General features: G+C 48.0%; 1 protein-coding gene across 1 annotated transcript in view; it reads right to left on the bottom strand.

Annotated features, from left to right (window-relative positions):
* ASAP2 (ArfGAP with SH3 domain, ankyrin repeat and PH domain 2) overlaps positions 1 to 20,386 on the bottom strand; it is a 203,239-nt gene that overhangs the window by 93,881 nt on the left and 88,972 nt on the right. Inside the window, exon 3 of the mRNA XM_032172619.2 lies at positions 18,741 to 18,886. Within this exon, the coding sequence (XP_032028510.2) occupies positions 18,741 to 18,886 (146 nt within the window). The remainder of the gene's footprint in view (positions 1 to 18,740; positions 18,887 to 20,386) is intronic.

Genomic DNA, 20,386 nt, shown 5'->3' with positions numbered 1-20,386 from the left:
GGGGGGGGCGTGGTGTGGGTGAGTGTGTGAGGGTGTGTGTTGTCGGGGGTGTTGCTAGGGAAAGGAGATAAAAGGGAACAGGAAAGACAAGAGCCTTGGTGCCCCCATTCTTCTCCCTGAAGCAAGAAGGCACGAGAGTGGGGACACACACTGTCCGCATGGATTAAATCGGGTGAAATGGAAGCCTCCTAACCAACAGGCACACGAGGAGCAAGCAAGTCTCTGTGACAGCAGTTCAAACGCGAGTCAACTCAAGATGCGAAGCTTCAGTCAGGAAGAGCCTTCAGGTACAGACCCAGAGCCCTGAGCCTGAAAAGATTCCCTCCCTCAAGTGGCAAACGAGCTGGAAACCCACTTTCACACTTCCCAGGCTTGGACCACTCCCCTGAATCAACCCAAGGGCCAGTTCCCACTGCTGGGCCCCTGTGGTTTCTGTGACACTCTGGGCTCCTAGATTACAGGCCCAGAGAAGGAGGACAAGAGGAGGGACTTGGGACCTTATGTATTCATTCACACCATCAAGCAAAGGAAAGTTTTATTTTTAGTATAATTATCTTAAACAGGAAGATAAAATGGCACCACTTTTAAGGCAGCATGGGATCCGATTTCTATACACCATTCAGTGTACTACATTTTTTTTCTTTTTTTTTTGAAACAGGGTCTCACTGTGTCGCCCAGGTTGGAGGGCACTTCAGCCTCAACTTCCTGAGCTCAGGCGATCCTCCCACCTTAGCCTCCCGAGTAGCTGGGACTGTAGGCACGGGCCACCATGCTTGGCTAATTTTTTTTTGTAGTTTTTGTAGATAGGGTTTCACTGTGTTGCTCAGGCTAGTCTTGAACTCCTAGACTTAAGCGATCCACCCTCTTTGGCCTCCCAAAGTGCTGGGATTACAGGCATGAGCCACCACGCCTGGCCTAAATTTTCCATTAGAAACAGAAATGTACTTGGAAAACACTGGTAAGGTGTATAATAACGTCTGCATACACAGTCAATTCTGCCAAATAAATGATCAATTAATGACTGTCATTTCAGAAATAACCTTTTTGGGGAACTTTTGCCCTAGGATTAAACAACTCAACATTTCTCATGTACCTGGCCTTCCTCCAAGGTAGAATGTCATCAGCTTTGTCTTGCTAAGATCAGCCTTAAGCATTAAATTTTTAAATGTTGAAAAGCGCAGTTTAAGGCGAGGTCTTAGGGACGACTGGAAGGAACAAGGACAAACAGAAGGCCATGCTGATGAGTAACCTATAACAGCAAGCACGCCTAGATTTCCACTGTCATTGTCAGTCTTGGCAGCCAGACAGGTGAGTGAGGAATGCAACTCCCATCACAGTTCCCACCTCCAGGGCCACATTTCCCTTCACTTGCAGGCAGCCCCAAGTACCCGAGAATGCAGCCAGCTCTGCTTCCTCCAATGCTCTTCCTTCCTACAAAGCCCTCCCTCCCACCCTCCTCACTTGCTCGACACCCAAGAGTCATCTCTGACCCCGCTGCTGCCACCCAGCCGTGCAGCACGCTTCTCAACAAATTCCAGGTCTTAACCCTACATACGCAGACCCGTCCTCCAACATTCCCTCCATGCCATTCTCACGTCCACTGCCTCAGCTGGGCCTCACTGCTCCTTCTTGGGACTAAGGCTGTGGCTTCCCCTGCTCCCTGCCACTGCCTCCTAGTCTCTGCCTGCCCCAATCCCTCCTTCAGGGCTATGGCAGGCTTGTCTGGGGTTGTGTCCCTAATAAAGACTAAACTACTTGTTCCCACATTTCACACTCTCCACAATCCATCCTTATTTACGATGTTTCATCTTCTGTTTCTCCAAAGTGAACGCTCTCCTTCTCTGATTGTATGCATGTGCTCAATTTGTTCTATTCGACGGAAACGTCTTCCCTATCCCTGCTGTTCAAAGCCTTCTCATCCATCAGGAGTTACTCAAATGCCACCTTCTCTACTAAGCAACCCCAGCAGAATGTGATCCCTCCCTCCCCCAAATCCTCCAATATTTTCTTTTCTGTTTTTTTTTTTTTAGATGGAGTCTCACCCAGGCTGGAGTGCAGTGGCGTGATCTCGGCTCACCGCAACCTCCGCTTCCCAGGTTCAAGTGATCCTCCCGCCTCAGCCTCCCGAGTTGCTGGGATTACAAGCACCCACCACCATGCCTGGCTACTTGTTGTATTTTTAGTAGAGACGGGGTTTCACCATGTTGGTCAGGCTGTTCTCAAACTCCTGACCTCAGGGTGATCCACCTGCCTCGGTCTCCCAATGAGCTGGGATTACAGGTATGAGCCACTGAGCCCAGCCCCTTTTCTAAATGTTTTAAGGCACTTGGCAGGCTCTTCCCTGCATTCATCTTAGTGATCTCACACCCTAAGTTCTAAAGGGTAGCATCCACCTTTATTATATTTTATGTTTCCCAGAGCTCTTAGCATAGGGCTTGGCCTAGAATAGAGGCTTGAAAAATATTGATGGAAGAAATCAGTATACTAAAATATTTTTCTGAGCATCGAATACATGAAAGACAGAATCTACAGGGGTTTCAGATAAAATGTTAGTTCTATTAACACCTTAAACCAAACATAATATAGCAAATGCATGTGTGAATTCATTCATTCAAGTGCATTTATTGAATACCTATTTTGCAGACAGCAACAGTAGGTAAATTTACAAAGGAGGCTGGGTGTGGTGGCTCATGCCTGTAATTCCAGCACTTTGGGAGGCCGAGGCAGGCAGATCACCTGAGGTCAGGAGTTCGAGACCAGGCTGACCAACACAGCAAAACCCCATCTCTGCTAAAAATACAAAAATGAGCCAGGCGAGGTGGTGCACGCCTGTAATCCTAGCTACTCTGGACGCTGAGGTAGGAGAATCACTTGAACCCAGGAGGCAGAGGTTGCAGTGAGCCGAGATGACCCCACTGCACTCCAGCCTAGGCAACAGAGCGAGACTGTCTCAAAAAAAAAAAAAAAAAAAATTACAAAGATAAATGAAACACAATGCCTGCCCTTTCAGAGGAAGAATTACGTACATACACACCAAGAATGTAAAATTCTAAGAATATTGCATAGTAGCATATTTTACACTGCACAGATACCAATGGCTCCTCATTGATGACAGGTGAGAAAACAGCGACTTAGGTTTTAGGTGGTCAGGCCAGCTGGCCTGGGCTTGGGAAGAAGGAAGGGTAACTGTCCCAGTTACTGACCCCTGAGATGCTCACTGCCCACTCATCTACACGATCATACAAAACCACGATCACAGTTACCGGCACAGGTCAATTTGGCCCTGAACCCTGCCTGGCTGGGAGCCAACGCCGTGCGGTCTAGAACAAGGCACGTGCAAGAAAGAAGGCAGCCTATGGGGAGGATTTGAGTTGCTGGAGGGTGGGTGGTGGGGGGAGCCTGAGCCAAAGGCACCAGAACCATCCAGTGATAAGGTGGGCTGGGGGGGAAGAAAGTTAAAGTGCCCACAAGTTAAAATGCGTATTTCTAAAGAGAATCTTAGATTTTTCATGAAGGGGGAGTATACACATGAATGTACACATGAGTGAGTGGGAAAAACAAGATTCTCTGCAGCAGAGAAAAAGAAATTCATCACAATTTGGTTTATCCATCTATTTTGAGATTATTCGTTAATTCCAATAAAAACTTAGGTACTGTTAATAATAGATTAGGGTGAGAAGAGGTCAACTACGCTTTGGGACCTACAGCAAAAACATTCAGGTGGAGAAGAGTGAACACTCCACGGACATGCAGACCCACCTGGTCGGCTTGCTTTCGTTCTTCGTTCATTTCAGCAGTGAGTGTGACCTCTGGATGCTGGGGACGGGGCCCACAGCCTAGTGGGCAATGAGACACTCAACGACCAATTTTTTTTTATTTTTTTTTTTAAGACACAGTTTCACTCTGTTGCCCAGGCTGGAGTGCAGTGGTGCGGATCTTGGCTCACTGCAACCTCCACCTCCCAGGTTCAAGTGATTCCCCTGCCTCAGCCTCCCAGGTAGCTGGGATTACAGGCACACGCCACCATGCCCGGTTAATTCTTGTATTATTAGTAGAGACGGGGTTTCACCATGTTGGCCAGGCTCCAAGGACAGCTCTGATGACCACTGTAAAGGAGCCACATGTGGCCAGAGTAGTGGCAGGAGAGGGGGGTGTACGGATGAGTTAGGAAACAAAAATAAGCTAGTGAGGACCTCAGTCCTCAGCCCCTCCCCGCGGGTGAACAGGGGAGACTCGCCACACGTTTAGGTAAGTAAACTACCAAGTGGAAACTCTTGAGAGCCAGGAATGAGACACCATGGAACTTCAAGGAAAACACATTATTTCTAGCCTAGATACCAGAGGAGCCAGGACTGAGACATCATGGAACTTCCACGAAGAGAACATTATTTCTAGCCTGGATAGCAGGGAAATCTCTGTTAAGCGGCGGATGTGAGACAGACCTTCAAAAGATGGGGCATCGTGAGGTGGGGCAGGGGTAGGCTGGGCAAAAGGAATGGCGTGGAGGGTGGTCGCGGTGCTGGTGTGGACCCTGCCAGCCGTGGCAGTCAAGGAGTCAGCAGAAGGCAGCAGCTGGAGAGAGAGAAGCCTGGTGCCAGGTCAATGAGGGGGATTCTGGCTTCATTCACAGTTTTTCTCTTTGGAGTTATTTAAATTATCCAAAATAGGAAACTATTACTTTTCTAATCAGAAAATAAATTATTATAATAAAGACAGAAAAGTAGATCAGTGGTTGCCTGGAGCAGAGGGGAAGATGGGATTAACTGTAAAAGAACATGAGGGCCCTTAAGGGGAAAAGAAAATGTCCTAAAACGGATTTGAGGTGATGGTTGTACCACTTGGTAAAGTTACTGGAAATCACTGATGTGTACACTTGAAATGGGTGATTTTTATAATATGTAAAATATGCTTCAACAAAGGTGTTTACTTTTTAAAGAAAATCTCACAAATATAAATAGAATCCCCGTCAATGGCTTCACTAATAAAGCTTCCAGACTCCTGGACATCAGACTGCTTGCCTCTGCCTTTCCATGCTTGGTGTATGCAACCCATACAGCACACATGCCTTGTGGCTCAAGGAGAATTTCCCAGGACATGGCCACTCTGGTCTCTGTCTGGGCCAGAGAACAAGTGCGTGGGAGCCAGACGCCCTTCTTGGCAGGTGTGCCCTGCAGCCTGAGTGGCGGGCTGTCTCTGGGCTTCCTCCGTGTGTCCGGCAGCCTCAGGCCCGCAGCCGAACGAGCCATCCTCAAATTCTGGCCGAGAGAGACAAAAACCACAGCCAGAAGATGATTACACATCCCTTGTGCTCAGGCAGCTCCAGTCTCAATTAATGAGTAATGACATTTTCATGCTCTATGGGAAGAATTACATTATCCCTGGGTAACCCAACCAGAATATTTTCCTTAGCACCAAGAAAGCATATGGCTTTCTCTTATGTTCTGACTCACTTTTAACAAATATATTATGTAAAATGGCTTTTTAAAACATCGAGTGCAACCTGAATACAAATTATTAATCTTAATCACTGCTATTAACTTTGGACCAACAAGCAGGCAATATTTTTTTTTTTTTTTTTTTTTGAGACAGTGTCTCTCATCCAGGATGGAGCACAGCGGGACTCCAGTGATCCTCCCACCTCTGTCTCCCGAGTAGCTGGGACCACAGGCATGAGCTACCATGCCTGGCTAATTTTTTTATTTTTATTTTTTGTAGAGACAGCGTCTCGCCATGTTGCCAACGCTGGTCTCAAACTTCTGGGCTCAAGCAACCTACCCACCTCAGCCTCCCGAAATGCTGGGACTATAGGCATGAGCCACCACACCCAGCCCAGGCAATCTTTCAAAATAACAATCCTCCCTTTCCCCACCCCCACTTCCTGTCTTAGCTTTTCCCCCGAGTTCACTTGGATATGTCTGACAAGGTGAGTAAGTAGTCAAAGGTCTGTGATCTCACAAGTAGAAATAAAATGATTCAGTCAGTGGGACAGGCAGCACACAGACAGCTATTAGATAAAAAGAACAAAATCATTATGCTAATGTCACAGCTGATGAGCAAACAAAGATAGGCCAGAAGGCACAGAGTGGGGGAACAGAGCCAGCCAAACAGCCATCTCTTCACAATGTCCTTCCTAATATTTTTTTTTTTTGGTGGGGGTGGATGGTGGTGGTGGGGATCTTAAAATTCCTTGCCTCTAGCTCTGTGACTTCCTACTTTCCCCACCCTGCAGTTCACAGGTTACCCTCTCTGTTCTCTGGCCACTGATCAACAGCTGCTGATCCAGCCGAAGTGTGGAGGTGCAGCCCCATCCCAGGGAGCTGCAGTGCTGCCTTCTGACTTAAGCAGTGAGTAATTCTGCTTTGCCAAATGATCTTGCCCAAAGGGATCCATCTAGAAGCCTGAAGCTAGACAGGATTCTTACATCATAGCTATTTTTAAGGAGCAGCCAAAGGTCACTGGGCAGAATCTTTCCAGCTCTAGCCTCACAGGTCTAGAAAATAACAGGTCTTCCCAGGGCTCACCTCCAAAACCCTTAACAGAGTCCAACTCTCTTCGAGGAGAGTTTTTCCTTTAAAAAGCCATTTTGTCACCATGTAATATACAACATGGCTAAAGGATCTTACCTGAGGCTTGCCTGCATCATGTCACTTACTTGAATATGCCCAATTTATGAGAAACTTGAGAGGTAGAAAAGACGCTTTGAGATGTGGGGAGTTTTTAATTCGAGCAAATGCTGCTCAGTCATAGAGTTAAATAGGAAAAAGCACGGCTTCAAAGAAAGCAAACCACCTATTCACCTTCTGTACAGCGCAGGCAACACCCTGTCTGAGGGTGGGCAGTTGAAGAAAGAACTCACACCTATTGTATCAATTAAGGGCATTCTTAGCAGAGGCTGCAGCATTAACCAGGATATCTGAGTGTGAAACAGCCTTCCAGTGCTGGAAGCTTCCAGCCACCTCCAGGAGCCGGAGCCCACGGCCTATGACATGTGTGTTAGGCAGGCATTAAAGAGCGGAAAGTGGGCTTTGGACCTGTGATGTCCCACAGGACAGACGATAGCTACATGCCCCTCTTCACATTTAAATTGATTAAACTTAAATGAAGTTAAAAACTGAGTTCCTCAGTTGCACTGGCCACATTTCAAATGCAATAGTCACATGTGGCTATAGACTTGTTAGACTCAGTAAGGCAAATATACACCATTCCCATCAATGCCAACAGTTCTATTGGGCACCAACACTTTGAACAAATGGCTTTTGAAAAGTTTTAAGCAGCTTTATTGAAGTGTCATGGACAGACAATAAACCACACACATTTAAAGTATGACTTGATATGCTATGACACATGGATATTCCTATGAAGCTATCACCAAAATCCAGACTGGGAGAGTACCCTCTCACCCCAAGAGGATGTTTCCTTATGCCCCTTTTGCAACCCCAGCTCCTTACCCCCCCCAAGTCTCTGGCAACCCCTGATCTGCTTCTTTGCCAGAGAACACTGCATTTTCTGGAATCTTATATACGGTATCTGGAATCATCCAGCATGTACGCCTTTTCATCTGGCTTCTTGCATAATGATTTTGGGACTGAGCATAATGACTGTGCGATTCATTCACGTAGTTGCGTGTACCAGTAGTTCGCTTCTTTTTCTTGGCCAGCACCGTTCCATCATATGGCTACACTGCCGTCTTAGCCAGACACCTGTTGATGGACGTTTGAGTTGTTTCCAGTTTGGGGGATACTACGGACACCACAAATAAAGATGCCATGATCATCTGTGGGATGGAGACTCTTTCAAATAGTGTCAGAAAGGCCTTTTCATAAGGTGGCCTTGGAGCAGAGTGCAAAGGAGGCAGGGCAGAGTGCCACGTGAGGACCTGGGGGAAGTGTGCTCTGGGCCAAGGGGACTCTAACACAAAGGTCCTGGGGCAGGAGTATGCCTGGCAGGTTCAAAGGACAGCTCTCTGTTCTTTCTAAAGGCCGCTTATCTGAAAGAACGGGTATCCAGGCAGAAAGTATTTTTGAGAAGCACAAGGTACTGAGTAAAATGGCCTGAATAAACCACCAGATGACACAGGGCCCTTTAATCCCATTCAACCCTTGCAATTACTCTGAGAAATAAGTGCTGTGACCCCCATTTTGCAGGTATGGCAACAGAGGCTTGAGTCATCCACGTTGCCTCCAAATCACACAACTATTAGCAGCAGAGTTGGCCAAAACTGTGAAGCCAGAGCTCTTCCTATCAGCTCACTATTAAAGACAGCTGGACTTAAACTCCTGCTGTCACAGGGCAAGATGGTTTACACCTGCCAGGCCAGGCCAGGCTAAGCTAAGCTGAGGTTGGGTACATGCTGCCATCCTAGGTGCAGTCTCCATCAAAAAGCCCTCCTGTTTCCTTTTACACAGAGCAGCCCGTCAGGTACATACAAGGAAACTCTAAACAGGAAAATCACTGATGTGGTTTGGGTCTGTGTCCCCGCTCAAACCTCATGTCGAATTGTAATCCCCAGTGTTGGAGCTGGGGCCTGGTGGGAGGTGACTCGATCACGGGGGTGAAGTTCTCATGACTGGTTTAGCACCATGTCCCTTGGTACAGTGTAGCAAGTGAGTTTAAAAGTGTGTGGCACCTCCCACCTCATTCTTGCCACTGCCCGCGGCCATGTGAAGTGCTGGCTCCCCCTTCACCTTCCGCCATGACTAAGTTTCCTGAGGCCTCCCCAGGAGCCGAGCAGAGCAGATGCTGCCATGCTTCCTCTACAGCCTGTGGAACTGTGAGCCAATTAAACATATGTTATAGATGTGCGTGTTATATATGTGTTATATGTGTTATATATGTTATATATATGTTACCCAGTCTCAGATATTTCTTTATAGCAGAGCAAGAACAGACTAATACAATCATCTAGGCCACTTTCGTTTTTGGTGTAAGTGAACAGATCCCCTGGGCCACAGTATTGCCTTGAAGTCTATCATACACGCATGCATGCACATGTACACATATGCATGCACACAGACAAGCGCATGTATGCACACACTCCCATCTATGCACTCTCACACTCACAGAGGGCCTTCCTGAACAGATGCGCCCAGCCCGTCCCTGGCAGCACAGTCGCTGTTTAATTAAAAAGGAGAAGGGGGAGCCCATGCTGATCCTAAGTGTTTAACACAAACTGAAAGATCAAAACCAGCCAGCTGCCAAAAACACACTGGCAACTTTCACACCAGAACAAGGAGGAAAATCGCTGACCTGGTTTCTGCTCTTAATGCCGCTTCACTGGCAGTCAACAGCTCTGATCTTTCAGGCTATAAGTGGAGAGAAAACTGGGCCCTCTGCCCCCTTCTCCACTAGAATAAAGGATAAGCTTGGACATGTCAGTCGGCCACCAACAACCACACTGACACCAGCTGAAGGCCGGTTCTGGGAGCCGGAGGGCAGCACTGGAGAACCCAGGACTCAGGCACCCAAAACTACTTCTAAAACCAAGTGATGGTAAAACATTTGCTGAAGCCATCAACCAGAAATGAAAGTATTTTTTCAAATGTATTACCTCCAAGAATCCAGGTTTAGAAAATAGCTCTGACCTCCGCAGGACCTGGGGCACCTGAAGTCTCCATCTCGCCAAGGGTGAGAGTCGGAAGCACTGGACCCAGGCTGTCCTCGGGGCAGTGGTTCTCAGTGCGGCTCCTGACCAGCAAGGCCAGCATGACTAGGAACAGGAAATGCAAAACCCTGGGCCCTATGCCAGACCTGTGGAATCAGAAACTCTCGGGGGAGTCCAACAGGTGTGGTCTAACAAGCCACGCAGGCGATGCTGATGCACCCCAGCTGGAGAGCCACAATCCTGCAGGTGAGGTGTGGAGGCTGGGGCTGCGCGTTTCTAACGCTGCTGGTGCAGCTGGACCAGGGGCCACACTTGGAGGACCTCTGCTCCAGGGCAGTGCTGCTCAAGCTTGACTGCCTGCTATTGCCTGGGGCTCCTACACACTAAGATTCTGGCTTCGCAGGCCTCCAGGAGGCTGGAATTCTAAGAAGCCCCAGGCAATTCCAGTGATGCTCTGTGGATGCCCGGCCAGTGCCCCTGGGGCACCAATGGTACAAACCCTGCCTACATGCCTTCTAAGCTGAAACCTGGAGTATATGGGCACTGATATGGGGTGCCAGGCTTCAGATTTTAAGCAATGATTACCAAATAGCTGAAAGTTCCCAAAGAAAGGGGAATGCAAACAAGCACATGCTGAATTTCTATCAATTCGCTGACAATTCCCTCAGCGAGCCAGGGGCAGAGGCTTGACTCGTGGCTGGACTCATCAACCCGAGGACAAAGGGGCACAGGGTCTCCACAGCTCACAGCCCCCCATTTTCCTTCACATCAACCTTGAGCTTCCAGCTCCTTCCCTGGGGCCCAGAAATAGGCTCAAGCCCCTCTCACCCTAGGAACCCTTCCCACCTGCTTTCCTCTTCCGTTATCAACCTTTCTTAGAACAGTGAACGCCTGTGGTCCCTACGCCTCCACCTGCAGCAGCTGCTCTTCTGCCATTAAGAAAGTCTGGGAAACGTCCCTGAGGCCCCTTGCAGGCACCCAAGCCAACAGGGCTGCTCTTCTGCACCCCTGCTGCGGATGTGGCTCCCCGACCTCCTTCACTCACACCCCCCACTACTACAGCCCTCCCACCAGGTATCTCTATCCCCTACAGCCCCACCAGGCCGTATCTCCACCCCCAGTACTACAACCCTTCACTTGGTACATACACCCTCCTGCAGCGCTCCCACTCCCTCTCTACACCCCTTAGAGCCCCTCCACCCCATGTCTACACCCCCACTACACCAGCCCCTCCACCAATATATACACCCCTCACAGGCCCTACCCCCCATAACCCCACCCCCTACAGCCTCTTTACTTCATATCGATACCCTCCCACAGCCCCTCCATCCCATATCTACCACCCCACTACTACAGCCTCTACACCAATATCTATACACACTACTACAGCCTCTCCACCAATATCTGTACCCCACTATTACAGCCCCTCCACCAATATATATACCTCACTACTCCAGCCTGTCAACCAATATCTATATGCACTACTCCAGCCTGTCCACCAATATCTATATCCCACTATTACAGCCCCTCCACCAATATCTATATCCCACTATTACAGCCCCTCCACCAATATCTATACCTCACTACTCCAGACCCTCCAATATCTATACCCCACTACTCCAGATACTATATACCCCACTATCCACCCCTCACCAAACTACACCTACTCACCTGTCCACCAAACTATACCCCATATTACAACCCCTCAGTCCAGCCCCTCCACCAATATCTATACCCCACTAGTCCAGCCTGTCCACCAATATCTATACCCCACTATTATAACCCTTCCACCAATATCTATACCTCACTACTACAACCCCTCCACCAATATCTATACTCCACTACTCCAGCCTCTCCACCAGTATCTATACCCCCAAGACTACAGCCTCTCCACCCTGTATCTATACCCCCACGACTACAGCCCTCCCACCTGTATACATCCCCCTACAGCCCTCCCACCTGTATCTATACCCCCCTACAGCCCCTCCACCGCATATCTACACCCCCTACAGCCCTTCCACCCCCTATCTACATCCCCACTATAGCCATTCCACACAGTACCTTGTAGATTTGGCAAACAATTTTTTTTTTTAAGTTTGAGGTCACCTACTTCATGGCAGTTGTCCCTTTAATAGCCAGCAATTAAGAAAACACACAATGACAAAAACAAAAACAAACCCTGTTTTAGGTTCATTAATACTTTCAAACAGAAACAGCATGTCCTACACACATTTGAGAATTGTGAAGAAACTGATTTCTAAGCCTTGCAAGCAGGCTTGAGTGCAGATGGACAAGTGCCATACTGCAGTGCCCCTCCACCTGCAGGGATCCAGGGAAGCAGGGACCCAAGGCTCGGGGCGGGGAGTCACTGCTCCCTGCTTCCAATGCTGTACCCTCAGGGCTCCGCGGGCTGCCAGTGGCTGTCCCAGCATGTCTTCTAATAAAAGCATCTGTGTCCCCTGCCAAGGCAGGAGTTGCCAGAGGCCACTGCCCCATACAGCACCAGCGCATGGATAGCACCCAGCAGGTGCCCAGTCCTCGTCTCTGTGAGTTCTCCCTCCCGCGCCCAAGGCCTCAGCATCCTATCTTTGCCCAATATGGCTTCTCCCACTTTCTCTGTATGGGGGTTACCGTATCGCAGCATTCCCTCCCAACCCCAAAAAGAAACAGTATCCAAGTCCAATGGAAACCTATTACATGGCTATGCCACAACCAAAATGTAGATATCTGATGCCAGCCTTATTTGTTCATCGTCTCGATCAAACAATGTGCTTTTGTTTTTGGTTAGAGATTTGTGAGTATAGAACATAGCTTAGCGTTGAAGTCTTTTGGGTCTTAGATAAGGAATTTCCAACTATAAATGAGGCCATACTAAAATCTAAATGGCAGAGGTTTCTAGGAGCCCAAAGCGACTGTCCGCAAGTCCATCAAGGTACTCTCTCTCCCCTCCTCACTCGAAGCCCTAGCCCTCAAGCCCTCCTCACTCGAAGCCTATGGACTCCTAATTTGCACCCAAGTCTAACAAGCCACGTCATCTTGCTCTTCAGTTCGCAGCACCGTGAAACAGAGACCTTAGAGGCACCCAAGCAATGACAGCAGGAAAAAGGGCAACCAATAGAAACAGTGTCAGAATATTAAAAAGCAAATGTCAGAAATGGACACCTAATAATAGTCCAGGCCTAATCCAAGGGCGGATATTCCCACGTACCCCAAGCCACTGGCGATGTCTCTAGATTTCAGCACAGTTCATTAGTTTATGTCTAAAACAGTGACTTAAATCCTCCTCCCAAAAAGATGATACTATGGTCATTGCTCTTGTTTAATTAAAAAATAAAGTAAGACACTGAAGAATCTAAGACATTTGCAATACAAGAAGTTAGGAGAAAGTCTGTGGAAGTACTGAGGGTGAGGACCTCTGGTAGCAAGATGTCTATGTTGAGTGATGAGAAAGCCTTACTAATATGGACAATCAGCTCACACTTAACCTAAGCCCGACAGCACTGGGCAGAGTCCTGCTGTACTAGCCAATGCAGCCAAGCCAGGATGCCCCTCTGCCAGGTGCAGCACATATGACAAAGCCACAAACTACCGCTTGTCCCAACAGAACCCTACTACCTCCCTAGTAAGGTTAGCTATAATGTCTTCTGGCCAGGCATGGTGGTGGCTCACACCTGTAATCCCAGTACTTTGGGAGGCCCAGGCGGGTGGATCACTTGAGGTCAGGAGTTCGAGACCAGCCTGGCCAACATGGAGAAACCCCATCTGTACTAAAAATACAAAACTTAGCGGCCGGGCGCGGTGGCTCACGCTTGTAATCCCAGCACTTTGGGAGGCCGAGGCGGGCGGATCATGAGGTCAGGAGATCGAGACCACGGTGAAACCCCGTCTCTACTAAAAATACAAAAAATTAGCCGGGCGTGGTGGCGGGCGCCTGTAGTCTCAGCTACTCGGAGAGGAGGGGTTGCGTGAGCGAGATGGCCATGATCCACCCCTGGTGACAGACAAGATCCGTTCAAAAAAAAAAAAAAAAAAAAAAATTAACTGTAATCCCAGCTACTTGGGAGGCTGAGGCACAAGAACAGCTGGAACCTGGGAGGCGGAGGCTGCAGTGAGCCAAGATCACACCACTGCACTCCAGCTTGGGCGACACAGTGAGATTCTGTCTCAAACAAAACAAACAAACAAAAAATTTGGCCAGGCGTGGTGGCTCATGCCTGTAATCCTAGCACTTTGGGAGGCCGAGGTGGGCAGATCACGAGGTCAGGAATTCAAGACCAGCCTGGCCAATATAGTGAAACTCTGTCTCTGCTAAAAATATAAAAATTAGCTGGGCATGGTGGCACGCGCCTGTAGTCCCAGCTACTCGGGAGGCTGAGGCAGAAGGATCGCTTGAACCCAAGAGGCAGAGGCTGCAGTGAGCCAAGACTGCACCACTGTGCAAAATCTCTCCAAAAAAAAAAAAAAAAAAAAGCTTCTAATCACATCACTGTGTTTGAAAAAAAACGCCTGTAATCCCTGCACTTTGGGAGGCCAAGGCAGGCGGATCATGAGGTCAGGAGATAGAGACCATCCTGGCTAACACGGTGAAACCCCATCTCTACTAAAAATACCAAAAACTAGCCGGGCGTGGTGGAGGGCACCTGTAGTCCCAGCTACATGGGAGGCTGAGGCAGGAGAATGGCATGAACCTGGGAGGCGGAGCTTGCAGTGAGCCGAGATTGTGCCACTGCACTCCAGCCTGGGCAACAGAGCGAGACTCCAACTCAAAAAAAAAAAAAAAAAAAAAAGATGATTGATACGCATGTTGCTTGGTAGAGCTTTCCATTTCCTCTATCAATGTGGGTGAGGGAAAACTCCTTAGCCCAGGGTCACCTCAGATCTCATGCTGCAACTCTGTCCTCTCCTCAGCATCCATTGGCCCCTGCTTTCAATGGATGCTGATCTTCATGTAGAGCGGGTTCTGCAGACCGTGAGGACATCTTTCACTAACAATCCTCTAACATTGGAGACAGAGACTACATATCTGTAACAAAGCTTTCAGAAACCTGCCCTGAAATGCAGCCTTTCATCAGAAAGCCACTTCTCAGCACAGAGGTGGCCCTTGGAGTCTTCCCAGGATTCTCACATCCATTGGGGAAGAGGAAAAGAACCCCTGAAACTAGGCTGACTTCATAAGCACTTTAATTTCACACATGTCACATTTCTGGAGCCGTCTGGTTTTCCCTTTCATCCTGCATCACCGCAGAGAAAACTCACAGACTTCTGCAGGTGAGAATCTCACCCATTAGTAAGAAAATCTTGCTTTATATTAAGCTGGCATTTTTCTGGAGATCTTCCAACTGCTTTATAAACATTCTTTCATGCCTCCAAGCAGGTAGGTGGTAATTGTTATTCTTTCTGGACAAGAGGTAGCACTGTGAGTCTTAGCCAGACAGAACTGAAATGTTTTTAAATGCCCGAGGGAAAGCAAAAGCAAGGCTTGGAAAGTATGAGATAAGACAGATGTGACCAAAAATAGGAAGAAGAATGGTATACAAAATTCCAAAAAAGGAGACTTCTCCTATAATCCGCTCCCCGTCTGCCCAGCTTTGCAGGAGCTGCCACTTGGCCTTCCTCTGGCTGTGCAGCTTCCACACCGGCACTCGCCTGGAAAATCAGGCGTGGTGAGTGCTAATTTTGGCTCAAATAAGAAATTTTCTCTCTCTTTGACCTTTGCCAGGAAATAGGATCAACAGTCCGACTTCCATAAAGTGCAAGTTGAAACTTGAACCCTTATGATCAGTCAAGAAGGCGACAAGAGGCTATGGTTCCTTTAAATGTCACAATGACAACAACATGGGTTTGGAGTGTTAATACCTGGGTTTGAATCCCAACTCTGTCCCTCACTAGCTAAGGGCCCTGTAAGTGACTGTGTGCCTTAAGAGGATGGTGATACAAACTATCCTGCACAGCTGCCAAGAGGAATAAATGAAACAGAGTATCCTTCATGCATAGCCCAGTGATTGCTACACCCGTGGGTGCTCATGAAATCACTGCCACAGATACCTTTATTGATACCTTTACTCTCTGTAGAAAGCTGGACAGCAACTAGGACCTCCAGTGATGTGTGAAGTATTAAAAACTGGCAAAGCCACAGGGTGGTGGGCAATGTACCAGCTGTAACATGCAGGCCCTGCTCTGCTTTCTGCTTTTGCAGGAAATTTTATAAAGGAGAAGGAGGGATTGCTTTTATTTAACTATGCAGCTGCCCTTTTGTTAACTGAGACAAGTTAGTTTCGTCCGGATTCCATGGTGTGGAGTGCTCCAAGTGGGCCTGCCTAGGCAAGGACTCTGAGCCTCCCAAGAGAGATATTAGCTGCTGCTTCTTTTTTTTGAGACAGGGTCTCACTCTCTGTCGCCCAAGTGGAGTACAGGGGCGTGATGTCAGCTCACTGCAATCTCCGCTTCCAGGGCTTAAGCAATTCTTCAGCCTCAGCCTCCCGAGTAGCAGGGACTACAGCCGTGAGCCACCATGCCCGGCTAAGTTTTGTACTTTTTGTAGAAACATGTTGCCCAGGCTGGTCTTGAACTCCTGGGTTCAAAGCAATCCGCCCACCTTGGCCTCCCAAAGTGCTGGGATGACACACGTGAGCCACTGTGCTGGGCCAGATATTAGCTCTTCAAACCATTCGGGGCCTCAGTTATCTAATCTGTAAAGTGGGGATGACATTGACTGACCTTATGGGATTGTCGTAAGAATTAAGTAAGCTATCCTGTGTAAGAGTCACCGGCTGGCTATAATCTATCCACAGAATCAGGTATGGTATTATCATCTCCATATTAGAGTTGAGACAATCCAGGTCTAGACATCAGCTGAATAAAGGTAAAGGGCTGTCTGGGAGTGAGAAGCAGAACCCGGGACTCCACCCGTCTCCTACATCGTCAGTCGTCCTGGGCTGGCGGCTTTCTAGGCCCCCTGCTTGGCAGCCCCGCTGGGACTTCCCTTCACCATCATCCTCTTGGAATTCCCTTCCACTGCTTGCTTTCCTGTGTTGGGTCCTGTTTCCTGACTCTCAATTTCCTCTTTCTTGGCTTTTCCCTTCATTTTACTAAAACACATCCTTTAGGAGTTTCAGAGAAATGACACATGGGAGCCAAAGTTTTTAAGCCTTGCATGTCTGAAAATATCTTTAATTCTACTCTCATATTTGATTGGCTGGGCATCATTCCAGGCTGAGTTAGTTTCCTCACGATTTTAATGGCATTGCTCCATGCCGTAACGTTTCCAGTGCTGCTGCTAAGAGGTTCACCGCCATTCTGATTCTGAATCCTCTGGGTGCTGTCTGGAAGCTTTTAAGATCTTTTGCAAGTTCACACAGGGATGCCTCAGGGCAGGTCTTTTCCCTTATTGTGCTGGGCACTTGTGAGCCTCTCAACCTGGAGACTCTTCCGTTCCATTTTTAGAAAATGCCTTTAGATTTGTTGCATTGATGACATCCTTCTCTCTTTCTAAAACATCTGCCAGTTGCATGCTGGGCCTTGAGAATTAATCCTTGTCTTTTATCTATTTCCCACTTTTTGGTCTTTTTGATCTATTTTCTGAGAGATTTCCTCTACTCCAGCCCTTCCTGTTGGATTTTTAATGTTATATTTTCTTACCTTAGTTGTGTCCCTGGCCTTCTTTAATAGCATGCTGCATCCCAGTCTTCCTGTACGTTCATTTTTCTGCTAATTCTGGTCTCCCTCATGCTGGAGGCTGCTCATCTGTACTGAAGTGTGAGGCACCAGGAAGCTCACAGGCAGCTCTGTGTGCACGAAAAGGGCTTATCCACCCAGGTGTGGGGAGAGCAGGCAGTCAACTGACTTTTCCACCAGGAGATGCCCTCCATGGCAGCATCTACGGATCTTTACCCTGGGCCCATGCAATTTATCCAGTTTAAAAAAAATCTCCACTCTTTCCCGACCCGGTGGTGAGACCCTACCATGCAGAACTGCCAGCGTCTAGGACATGGGGCTGAGGCAGGGCGAGGGCTCCACTGCTGAGCAGGTGGGCCGCCACTCTAGGATAGGGACGAAGGCGGATAAGCTCGACCAAAGCCCCAAGGGATTTCAAATTCCTCCAAGTGAAAAGCTCGAGAAGAGCGACAGCTTTTTACTTTTACCATGTCTTACAGAAATGTTCGTAAGTGAAGATGGGGAGAAAGAGCAAGGGCCCGAGCGCTCCTGCTCTTCCCCTTCCCATTAGGAACTCACACATGATGCTCACTCATTTCTCCCCTTCTAAGGCCGGTCTCACAAAACCACTGTCATCCCCATCTCAGGAATGAGTGATGTTTTTCACTTGTTATGAGCTTCCTAACAGAGACACAAAAAAGATGCTGTTGTTTGTAGCCTACAGAGAAAGCATTACTGAGTTCTTGACCTGGCCTTCCATGACCTTTAGGAGAAACTGGAGAAGAAAAACAGGAAAGAAAAGCTGGGGCGATCCCAGGCTCCATTCCACCCGGGCAGGGTCCCAAACAGCCCTCTTGGGCTGCCCACTTCTTCAAAACGTCCCCATCACGAGGACAGCACAGAGCTGCCAGGCACAAGAAAGGCGCGATTCACCCACAGTACGAAGCAGCAGCCACAGGCAGCAGGCACCAGCGCCGCATTCCCACGGCTGAAAACTGAGGCATTGCTCTCAGTCCTGCTTTTTTTTAGGTTCTACACTTGGGAGCACAAAAGGCCTTTAAATATTCATGGTAATTTCTGTGGTTTGATTACAGGTTACCTTGCTGTGTAAGACGGGCCTGAAACATATTTATTAAATATTATAAGCTTAAATGCCTACTATAATTACCAGAAGGAGAGTATTCTACACAGTTTAGAAACTATTAAAAATTCAAGTCAGAGGCCCTTAAGAAGATGAATGCATTTACCCGTTTTGTCCCATAGCTGTGTACATTTAAATTGCAGAGCTGAATTTTAAGTCTTGTTAAAAATTACAATTTTAAACTTTATTCCAAATTGACCCAATGTGTATAAAAACATAATTCTTTTAGGTACCCAAGGAACTCTGAAAGGCATTCCTAGTTTATCAAACAAACCATAACTATCCTCTACTGAGCCACTTTCCAAAATAAAGTAACCGTAGCATTTCATACACAGAGCTGCTTACCAGGTTTTTGAAAAGTGCTGTCAACTCCTTTGTAAACACTGAGAACTTCAGGAATGCACTTCCTAAATCTGGGTCATCTCTGCATACGCAGTTGCCGCCAAACTTCTCCAGAGCCTGGGTGTACTGCTCTTCATTTTCCACGTGAGCTGCAACAGAATGAGGGAGGTGCTGTGAGTCTCAGGCATGCCACCCTCACTCCACACCAGGTTCTTCTCAGTTGTGAATAACACCGAACACATCAGCAGAAGAAAAATCTGAGAAAAGTCAAGCTGCACCAGGAACAGAAACAGCTTCATTATCCCGACAACAACCCGTGGTGCTGGCAACAGATCCCAAAGAACAAGTGTGGTGTGCAAGAGGGGAAGCCCTTGCCCACGTCCAGTGGTCCTCAGCATATCAGATGAGATGGCCAAGGACACACAACATTTCCACCCCTCTGAGGACTCTTCCTTCACCAAATGATGGCAGAAGTCACCAGACTCAGCCCCCTCCCAGAAACTCAACCACAGATGCCCCATTCCTTTCTAGCCTGAAGCCCAGGACTCTAATTCAGAGCCACATACTGCAGCTCCTTCTCCTTTTAACACGGGAAGAGCAGTGGTCTTTGCAGCTCCAGTGCCTCTGCTCAGGATGCAGCCTCTACCCAGGGGCCCTTCCCTCCCAAACTCCTCTGCATCCTACAGATTCATGCTTCCTCCAGGAAGCCTTCCATGACTCTGCCCTACACCCTGGGTATTTCACTGGCACCTCTCCTATCCTTGCACTCAGCATGTTATATTGAAATGGTCTGGTAAATGTGTTCCCCATACACTGGACATGCTTAGAGTTTACAGACTAAGTTTTATTCATCTTTGACCAAGTCATGTGCCTGAAATATTAGACAACACACAAGTTGTTTGAGCAGAAAAAGCAAACCAGGTGCTACATCTCATGGCATTTTACTACCATTAGGCCTCAAAGTAGCATGTGAAAGAGTGAAAATCTGGACTCTGGGTCTCTGGTACAGTGGTTCTCAATCCCTGCTGGACACCAAAAGCATGCATGGATTTTCACCAAATTCTAGACACCACCTTCCCATCTCAGACCTCTGATTTAAACCGTGGGTAGGAATGGGGGAGGGGACACAGGTGATTCTGGTAAATTAATGTGGTTGAATATAATTCCCTCACTATTAGGTCAGGCACTTTCAAATGAAACCAGCCAGTCTATAATAAAACAACTTCTATCTGCATGGCTACCTAATTCCTGTTTTCATCAGTTCGACTGGAAATATAACACAACTATTTACAGGCACAACAGGGCAGCCAGACCTTCGGTGTGAACTTGGATGTGAAATCCACCAGAGACAGCCTTAGTGCTGCAGCTCCTCCATCAAGTGACAGATCCTGAAAGGCCCTCTGTAGCTCCCAAATTCCTTCTCGGGGAAATGAGACCACTGTCAGCTAATGCCAATGCCCAGGCTGGGCCTGACAATGAGGGAAAAACGAGGGAACATTTGTTCCTGGAGGGCAGTCCTGGACCCTGAGCCAATCCCTATGACCTATGAATGGTCTGTTCACCCATCCTACGGGGGAAGCACCATGTCCTTGACCTCCAGTGGCATTTGGGGGACTAGAGGGTTCTAATGGGGATCTAGCAGACACAAG

Source organism: Hylobates moloch, unplaced genomic scaffold, assembly GCF_009828535.3.
Source record: "Hylobates moloch isolate HMO894 unplaced genomic scaffold, HMol_V3 SCAFFOLD_13, whole genome shotgun sequence".
Taxonomy (NCBI): Eukaryota; Metazoa; Chordata; class Mammalia; order Primates; family Hylobatidae; genus Hylobates; species Hylobates moloch.
Note: the sequence above shows the minus strand (reverse complement) of the source record. Positions and strands in the feature narration are given on the sequence as shown.